Source organism: Bombina bombina, chromosome 6, assembly GCF_027579735.1.
Source record: "Bombina bombina isolate aBomBom1 chromosome 6, aBomBom1.pri, whole genome shotgun sequence".
In the NCBI taxonomy this organism is placed as follows: Eukaryota; Metazoa; Chordata; class Amphibia; order Anura; family Bombinatoridae; genus Bombina; species Bombina bombina.
In genome coordinates, this window is record NC_069504.1 from 165,086,975 (window position 1) to 165,097,302 (window position 10,328).

Consider the following 10,328-nt stretch of genomic DNA (forward strand, 5'->3'; position numbering starts at 1 on the left):
ACACACAAATATACACACACACAAATATACACAGACACATACACACAAATATACACATGCACACACACACACACACACACATACAAACACACACATTCACACACATACACACACATTCATACATACAAACACACACACATTCACACACTAACACGCACATACACATACATTCACACATATACACACACATACAAACACAAACACATTCACACACTAACACGCACATACATACAAACACCGACACATTCACACACTAACACACACATACACACACATAGTGCACCTAAAATTGACTGACAAAGCAGCTGCTATCCAAAGCTGATCCACACATTTGTAAATCTGGTTCGGAGTATTTTTTAAAACAGCACAATTCTAACGTACCTACATTTTGTGGCCTAGATTCAATTAAACTTGTTGGTAAACCTAATATTTTGCTTAAAAAAAACTTGATGCAACTTCAGTATTCAAAAATTGTGGAATTCAGTTACTTGAGAGGCAAGATCCATATCACTGAAATCAAAAGAAGCTGCTTCTATTTTGCAACTGTTAACTACCGGCTTCCAACCAACATCATAGGTACTGGCATTGCAAGAATGCTTTAAAAACATTGCAAAACAAAGAAAGAAATCCTCTCTTACATATGCACAAAAGACAACTTGAAAACATTTCAAGAAAAATAAAATAAAACAAGCCAACCTCCTCAGCTTTGACATAGAGAGACATGACCGAAACTCAGTTTAGGTGAAAAATCCAGACTATGGGCACCATTTATCAAGTAGCGGTTGGTGCTTCAGAAGCGCATCATTTGAAGCTCGCCTGAAACAAAAGTTAGGAAGCAGCAGTCATAAGACCACTGCTCGGCTTAACCTGTCTGCCATCTAAAAGGTGGTGGATTGAAATCTTTCCGATCTAATGCGATCGGGATGACCGAGAGCCCCTGCTAGCGGCAGATTGGCTGCGAGTGAGCAGGGGGCAGCATTGCACAAGTTTTTCTGTTGAAATGCTTGTGAAATGTTAATTGCGGACAGTGTATGCTGTGCACCTGCAGCGATATCCAGCGGACCTAAATGACTAAAGTAAATTATGTCCACTTGGCAATTGATAAATGGAGCCCTTTGCCTTTAGAATGCCTGGTTAAACCTGGAACATCCAGTGAGTCAGCCCCTTGTTCATATCTGTGAGATTGAAGAGGAAAGTTCCATTCTATCCAGTGACATAACTTTAATATAACAAATATACACATTTACAGAATCCATTTAGTCCGTGTTGCTAGTGGTTCTTCTTTGCTATGTAAGATATCATGTATTGGGATATTTAAATAGAGACAAAGATAAAGTGAAAATTAAACTTTTTTAATATGTAATTTTAACCCCTTAATGACCACAATTTACTCTGTATGTTGCTGGTCATTAAGGGTTTTTCAGGCTATAATAGCACGGGTCTCGCTAGTGGCAATACCACGCTATTATAATCTCCCTCCAGCAGGCCTCCTGGAATATTACAGTCTCGCCGCTGGCTGTAAGACTGCGCTATACAAAATCAAGTCCCAAAGAAAGGGGTTAAATAACTTTGAAAATTACGTCTATTATTATATTTGCTCTGCTCTCTTGGTATCCTTTGTGTAAGTCTAAGTAGGTTCAGGTTCATAGGAGCTTTGGAGTGTGCATGTGTCTTTAGAATAGCAGCAGTGATTGAAACAATTTATAACACTGCTACATACAAGGTAGCAAAACACAGCTACTATAGAGTACTAACGACACGTGCACGCTCCTGAGGCAATGTGAGCCTACCTAGATTTTCTCTTTAAACAAAGGATACCAAGAGAACAAAGCTAATAGGATGATAGAAATAAATTGGAAAGTTGTTTACAATTCCATGATCTATCTGAATCATGAAAGTTTAATTTTGACTTTACTGTCACTTTAACACAACTATATACATGTTAATGACATGAACGCTCACTAAAGATTGGTTAGAAGAGATAGGTGAAGTATTCTCTCACCTTAACAAAGAGGCAACTTAACAGGCTAATAATCATCCATGAATCTAGCCCAATAAGCAAAACATTTTATTTATTCTGACCTTTTTCTACTGGGAAAAAAATTGTTAAGATTAAAATTAATATTTATTTCATGTTCATAAAAAAATGATAAGCCACATAAACAAAACAATTTAGTGCAAAAGACAAGACGTTTGATAAATGATCAGTATAGCTAAACATTATTATTTAATAGAAATGCATTTTTTTTTATTTTTTTTACATATTTACAAATCATCTTGTTACAATTAACATATTTCTGCCAGTAACGGCTACCATTAAAAAAATATATTTCAAACTTGAGTGTATTTTGCTAATAACATAAATATGTTTAAAGAACTGCAGATAACTCAACAAAGCTTCTTTTTTTTCATTTGGTTGTCACTTGATATTATCGAAGGTATTCTGGTACTTCCACCTACAAAATAAAGGTATTTATTAAATAGTCTTTTTTAATTCACATTCAATTATAACATATGTATAAATACACTATAGTCATTGTCAGGGATACACAAAACTGTAATATAACCTATCAGGTGAGAACAGAGCACTGTAAAATGTCTTTAATGTGTTCCCAATTATCCCATTTAACCTGCTGGGTTGTATTAAATTGTTCCAAATATATAATATACCTTTATTTTGTCATTTGAAATAACTGCTTTTGTCATTTTGAAAGTGCCACTTATACTGAACATTTCAGGAATACAGGAATGGCTACAGAAAAGCTATGTAACGAGATATGAGAAGAAATCACACTCACAGTGGGGGTGGGAGTGAGAGGTTCTAAGATGTTGTTATTTTTTTTTTTTTAAAGATGTTAATTTTCTATTGCTCTCTTTAAGTATTGGGCTTTGGGTATACAGGCAGATGTACGATAAAGAAGCCTCTGTGTGTAAATAGAGTGATACGATAAGGAGATCTGCACTTCCTGAAAACTAAGCCCATTTAAATAGTTATGGGGGAAAGTTATTTCATATACAAAAAATAATCCAAAAGGGGTGATGTCCCATCCTTTTTATATAGAATAATACAAAAACAAAAGTGACAGTATACTAGCACTCATGAACGTACCAATAACCGTTATCCTTTGAGGAAGCCGTGATAACCCATTTTTTACCTCTTACCCATCCTTTTAATACACTGCAGCTGGTATAACAAGTCATTGAAACACATTAAGGAGAACCTATTTCTAGAGTACACTTTCTATGTTGTTATAGACAGTGATAAGGGATAAGAAAGTTGAAATTAAACTTGCATGATTCAGATACAGCATGTAATTTTAAGACACTTAAATTCCCTTTTATTTTCAAATGTGCTTCGATCTCTTGGTATCCCTTGTTAAAAAAGAATACTCACATATCCTACACTAGTGGTAGCTAGCTGCTGATTGGTTCCTGCACACATTTATCTCTTGTGATTGGCTAACTAGATGTATTCAGCTAGCTGCCAATAGTGCAATGCTGTTCCTTCAGTAAAGGATAACAAGATAATGAAGCAGATTTGATAATATAAGTACATTGGAAAGTTGCTTGAAATTGTATGTTCTATCCAAATTATAACATTTTTTTTTGTAGTTTCCTGTCCCTTTAAATGTTAAATCAAAGCATTCTTACACATTCACAAGTCTAGACCATCTCTAACTTAAAATTAACCAGAATCAGGCTGACTTGTTGATTGATCTTATTACTGGATACAGTGTGATGGGTTTTATGCTACATGCAATAAAAATAAGAACAACTGAAAATGAACATTTTTAGAGCTTTATCTCTTCCACCTCCCACTGTGAGTGTAATTTCTTCTGCTGGCTATGTTTACATAGTTACTTAATAGCCTATACCTAGGTATAGAGACATTCAGTATAGGTAGGGATACTACAGGCTAAATCCGCTATTATCAATGCTGATATAAATGCTAAGGAGCTATTTGTAAACAATTTAATACACTGCAGCAGGTAAAATGGATCATGGGGAACAAATTAAAGGAGAGAAAGTTTTTGGGTAAACTGTCCCTTTAAGTAAACAAACGGTATTCTCATAAATACTATATCTTCTGGCACAATGTTTAACTTTCACTTTGGGTTTGTATATTTTGTTCCCATCTCATAAATTCTTGCTTAAAAAAACAGTTTCTTGTCTTTTCTGAAATAAAAAAAAAAAAAAAATGATTGAGGGGTGTATATGGTGTGTGTTTATATAGGCTAATATGTGCTACAAGACACAACTGCAGGTACTCACTGCCCCCCAGGCTAAAGCGCAATATAGTGTCCGAGGAAGTGCACATGAACTGCATGACTGTAATGTCATGTTTGCATTAGATGTGTAGATTCCATTCCATTTGAAAAGCCAATCAAATTATTTAACAAAAATAATCCATAGAAAATTTGGAAATTTCTGGTAAGCTTTTCAACTTGAACATATAATACCTTGTTATAGTATTGCAAATAAATTAAATTCATAATATGCTATAAAATGGAGCTATTTCCTTTAGAGTCCCCCTTACTATGTACTTATTTTGGAGAAAACAAAGGGGATTTTTCTGTTCCCCTATTCCTTCTTCCAACTACTCATTATTATGAATAAATCCACAGAACTATAATATTATATAGTTAAATTGTATCTACAATAGTCTGAAATTTACCTTTTTCAACTGCCTTACGCTGCTTCCTCTGATAGCTTCCATTAGATCATCATGTACAGACCGTTGGGGGGTAGATGGTCTTGATGACTCTTCCACTTTCTTCTCTGATATTGACCGTAATGAATTTTTTATTTCTTTCAATATGTTATTTTGTTCCTTTTTATTTTTTTTGCCTTTCGTCTTGTGATGTCCATTTTGTATTTTCTTGGCTGAGCGCTCATGCTGTTTGATAACTTCTGCTATATTTCGAGAGGGAACTTTTTTCTCATTTAGTGATTGTACTGGTGGAGGAGGAGGAGGTGGGGGAGGTGGAGGTGGTGGAGGTGGTGGAGAAGGAGGCAAATTATTTGCCGGTTGAACTTTTCTAGTAAGTTTTGGGGATGACCACGGTGAACCTCTCGGGGAGGAATATGGTGAGGATCCGGGTGTTCCTCTCTGGAAGGCCTTGGGTCTTAGATTGTTTGTTGGATCATAACCAGATTCCTTTTGCTCTTGCATTCTTTTCTGTCTTTGTTTATCCATATTTCTGGTTAGGATACTTGTCATAGACATACGTGGTCCTGGAAGCTCAAAGTGATATCCTAGCTTCACTACACTTGTATTGTCCTTTAAAAGTTTTGCGATTTCCATTTCCACCTGGCTTCCCATGATATGCCTCTGATTATGGAATCTTAGTTCTGTTAACACATTATTGCTGTACTGCAAAGCTCTCATAATGGCTAATATGCCTTTTCCTGTGATGTAGTTGGATTCTATATTTAGGCTTGTGATACTCTGATTAACTCTTAACATACTAGCAATAGCTAGAGCAACATTGTCATCAGCGTGTGTGTTTGCTAAGCTAAATATTTTGACATTGGTATTATCTTTTAATGCATTTGCAAAATCTATCAGTGTATCTGCCGTACTATTTTCTATGTTATTCAGGTTGACCTCATGTGTGTCTGGATCATTGGCTTTAATATTTTCAAGTGCTTCATCTATGACAGTTGGGTTAGAGCCAGAAATACACATAGCTGATCGGTTGTTTGGTGCTTCTTCTGTTTGTCTGCAATTTTTCACTGCATTTCCACTATAACCATTATATGCTTTACTATTGTCCATCAAACCATTCAGCTTTATAGAAGGGATTTGTATAGAAGATATTTTAACTTCAGGTTGTTCAGTTCTGCTAGATATAACATCATCACTGTCTTCTTTGTCACTTTCTTCCTGTTCACTTTCTTCTTCCTCCTCTTCTCCCTCCTCTTCTTCCTCTTCTTCCTCTTCCTCCTCTTCCTCTGTGTATATCTCTTCTGAAACCTCACTGTTTGTCCCGGTAAAGTCTTCTTCCTCACTTTTGTCGTCGTCTTCATCTTCCTCTTTTGAACTCTGAATAGAAAAGAAAAATGTTAATTATCACTTTTTAATTTAAAGAAATAAAATTTTTATAACATAAATTATTCTCTTCTTGAAATACCTTAATATATAGGAATAGAATAGACTATAGGTCAAGCATGCCAAAATGAAGTTGTGCTATGTAGACTTAACACAATACTGAACCTATGCCGAGGTCCATTGAGGTGCAAATTAATACGTATATCAAAAATGTCAAAGATGTCAAAGAAACTATGTGGAGGGTCATGATAACTTGTCACGTTAATATGTAATTCACCATGTCAAAATGAAATTGTGTTGAGGGTTATATTACTAGGTTCCACTATACCAGGGGTGCTCAACCTTGGTGCTCCAGAAGCTTTGGAACTTTCCCATGATGCTCAGACATGGGAGCATCAAGGTTGAGTGCCCCCGCTCTATACAGTCGGCCATGGTTAAGATTTTGTTTTAAACAATCAGCTGATGCATTTATATTCTAAATGTGGATATATGCAATAACATGTTATCTAGCCATTCTAACATTATTGCCATTACTCATATTCTCTATCCTAACCACTAGGCTTTCTCTAACCTCTATATCAATTTCTGATCATTGCTATCAGTTTCTAACTTATTTGATAAATGGCTTTGTAGAACTTTTTCTCCCCAGCTCTTTTTTTTACTGCTTGTGCAATACAAATGATAGACTTCGGGACCACAGAACAAAACAGCAGAGGATTAAGAAAAACAACGTAGTTATAAGTAGAGTATCCAGGGATTTGAAGATGTGTGGTGTTTTCAGCAGGTAAAGGAGAATTTAAAAACAATTTGATACAATCCAGCATGTAAAACAGATAAGTGAAAACACATTAAAGCAGAGAAAAATGTACAGTACACTGTCCCTTTTAAAATCTACATGTTTAAGAACATAGAAGTCAAACCAATTGCTGTTTGGTTACTAAGCAGAGATATTCTTAACCCCTTAATGAACAACGTACCCTGTATGTCCGCAAAGCGGCAAAGCCGTGCTAGTACTGCATGCTACACTTCCGGAGGCATTATTATTATTCATATCATCGATTATTTGTATGCAGATATAGCACGGTCCTGAAGACATCGGAAAGACCTGCACTATTTCCAGCACATGTGTTGGGGCTATGTGAAACACCGCCGACATACAGGGTAAGTTGGTGGTCATTAAGTGGCAAAAGATACGTATTGTTTACAGGCCTCATAGACTGTAATTTAACACCCCTGTAAATGACAATCATGAACTATGTATATTATAGGACACATTGTGAAATCTAAAGTTTAATAAAGTGAAATTTAAATAGTTGGACTTAAAGGGACACTGAACCCAAATTTTTTCTTTTGTGATTCAGATAGAGAGGCCTATTTATGAAAGGTCTTGCGGACCTCATCCGACAGTGCAGATCAGGTCCGCAAGACCTCGCTGAATGCGGAGAGCAATACGCTCTCCGTGTTCAGCATTGCACCAGCAATCTTGTGAGCTGCTGGTGCAACGCCACCCCCTGCTGACTCGCGGCCAATGGGCCGCCAGCAGGGGGTGTCAATCAACCCGATCATACTCGATCGGGTTGATTTCCAGCGATTCCTGTCCGCCTCATCAGAGCAGGAGGACAGGGTTATGGAGCAGCGGTCTTTAGACCGCTGCTTCATAACTGGTGTTTCTAGCGAGTCTGAAGACGGCCCTTCAAGCTCCATACGGAGCTTGATAAATGGGCCTCAGAGCATGCAATTTTAAGCAACTTTCTAATTTACTCCTATTATACATTTTTCTTCGTTCTCATGCTATCTTTATTTGAAAAAGAAAGGCATCTAAGCTTTCTTTTGGTTCAGCCCTCTGGACATCACTTTTTTATTGGTGGATTAATTTATCCACCGATCAGCAAGGACAACCCACGTTGTTCACCAAAAATGGGCCGGCATCTAAATTTACATTCTTGCATTTCAAATAAAGATACCAAGAGAATAAATAAAATTTGATAATAGGAGTAAATTAGAAAGTTGCTTAAAATGTCATGCTCTATCTGAATCACAAAATAAAAAAATTGGGTTCAGTGTCCCTTTAACAAGGAATCTTAATACAGTATAGATGTAACTATATTTTACTGAATGTAATAGCAAACTGGGCATAGGACCTGTAGAGTAAGATATACATTTTAATAGCCAATACAGAAAATAAGGAACACATGAAATGAATTATAATGCACAATACAATAATTTAAAGTTGATAGGGAGATGATTCATGGTTAAAGCAGCGATTAAAGGAAAATGAAGCCCAGAATTTTTCTTTCATGATTCAGATAGAAAACACAAGTTTATAAAAGTCTCCAATTTACTTATGTTATCAAATTTGCTTAATTTCTATAGTATTTTTATTGAAGAGAATACTTTAGTAGGTAGAATGCATATATGTAGAGGAACTGTCATTAGTTTTGCAGGTATCCTTTTGAGTACTAGATAAAAGCAGTGTTACCACAATGTACAACATTGTTTAAAGCATTCATGCTAAACTGCTACCATATAGTGCTCTAGACCAATACACACTCCTGAGACTGCCTATCTGCTTTTCAACTAAGGATACAGAGAGAACAGAGTAAATTTAACAATATAAATAAGTTGAGAACTTTTTAAAATTGTACCCTCTATATATGAATCATGAAAGAAAAAAGTAATGTCTCTTTAATAATGAGGTTAGTATGTATGTGGCATATATACTTTCTACTTTAGAATATATACAACTTTAATTTAGCTGTTATCTGTTATCAAAGTATATATTACTTTACAATATTGTATTTATCTTTAACTTCTTAGTCATATCCTAACAATAGCATTTTTTCAAGGACATTCAAGGTGTTATGACTAATGCAGCTGTCAATCAGACAACACATGGCAATTCATCTGAGGGTATCAGGCAGTGTGATGATTACAGATGTAAATATAGAAGCAGGACAATAAGTGCTGATAAAAGCCTTGTTTTGGAAACAATATAATGCAGGGGGCATTAGAGGAGCCAGGGAATTTATAACACATCATTGGGACAATTCTAATAGATGGTTTTAAAAAAAATAATTAGCATCTTGAGAATCTTTTTAGCTTCATTTAATTTTAACAATTCCCTGCATTTGTACCAATTTTATGTTATCTATAATTAGGAAATATTTGCTGTAAAGAATTTCAGTGCTTTGAAAATATCTTGTAGATTTACTATAAGTGCCCCACAATTAGAATGTAATGGGATTTTTATAAGCAAACACACATTGATACTGATTGCTTCATCAATAAGTTTGCATAAACAAAGCAAGAATGGTATTTTTTAGTTAATATCAGGTATATTCTAATAATTTACAAACATTTTATTTACAAAAAATACATATTATGCAAGCAGATTTGTAGAGAACAAAATTGTGATTATGTTTCCATAATAGATTAGAATATGCAGCAAAGATAGTTTGCAAACCATTATTCTGTGTAATGAAAACGTATGTCATTTTCTTTTCATTATGGAGTTAAATTACACATTAAGATTTTATTGGGTCTTCCAACTTACATTATATAAGTTATAAATATAGCATTCATTTACTTATTATTAAAATAGACTCTAAACTAACATAATGTAGGAAATAAGGGGGATACCTTATCACATGCACCCAAATTTTCCTTTTCCATCAGCTTTTTAGTCTCTTTTTCCCAATAGGCCATTAGTGCTTCTCTACTAAAGTTTGCAGTTGGAGACTTTTCTGTTAGGCTTTTTTGTCTCATCCCAACTGGGAGTTTACGGTCAGGTTCAATATCATCCAGTTCTCTTTCCAGTTCCTTGAGCTCCTCTGGTGAAAGTGAGGCCAGTAGCTCATCTTCATCAATATCTTCATATTTACTAATCTCTCTCCTGTATCCGAAAGTAGACATTTTGCCCCTGTTTAAAACCAGCAGGGCTGATATATAAGCAGCTGACAAATGACAATACAGAAAGATATGCTCAGTGGATTCTTCATGAAGCAACTGGTTTACTAGCAGAGAAGAGGAAGCCTTTTAAGAAAAGCTCAATGGGTGTTCCCATAATACAAAAAGGGATGAAAGCATACTCTATTTCAGCCTCAAACGTCAGCTGAACAAGGGGACAGAGGCAATGTGACATCACACTGAATGCCAGGCTCTCAGACTGAGGGATTACTGACACTTTATATAAAGTTTATCTTGATTAGGAAAGAATACTCATGTTGCAAAAGACTAAAAAATTAATATTGAGCAGAAAATTCTACAATCGCAAAGT

General features: G+C 35.4%; 1 protein-coding gene across 1 annotated transcript; it reads right to left on the bottom strand.

Moving 5' to 3' along the window:
* Positions 1 to 2,220: 2,220 nt before the first annotated feature.
* Positions 2,221 to 10,091, bottom strand: LMOD2 (leiomodin 2). Its single transcript, XM_053719767.1, has 3 exons — positions 9,692 to 10,091; positions 4,676 to 6,046; positions 2,221 to 2,456 (listed from the first exon to the last, which is right to left on the bottom strand). Exons 1-3 carry the CDS (start codon positions 9,962 to 9,964, stop codon positions 2,430 to 2,432), a joined length of 1,671 nt encoding a protein of 556 aa, XP_053575742.1. The 5' UTR covers positions 9,965 to 10,091; the 3' UTR covers positions 2,221 to 2,429.
* Between the last annotated feature and the right edge of the window lie 237 nt (positions 10,092 to 10,328).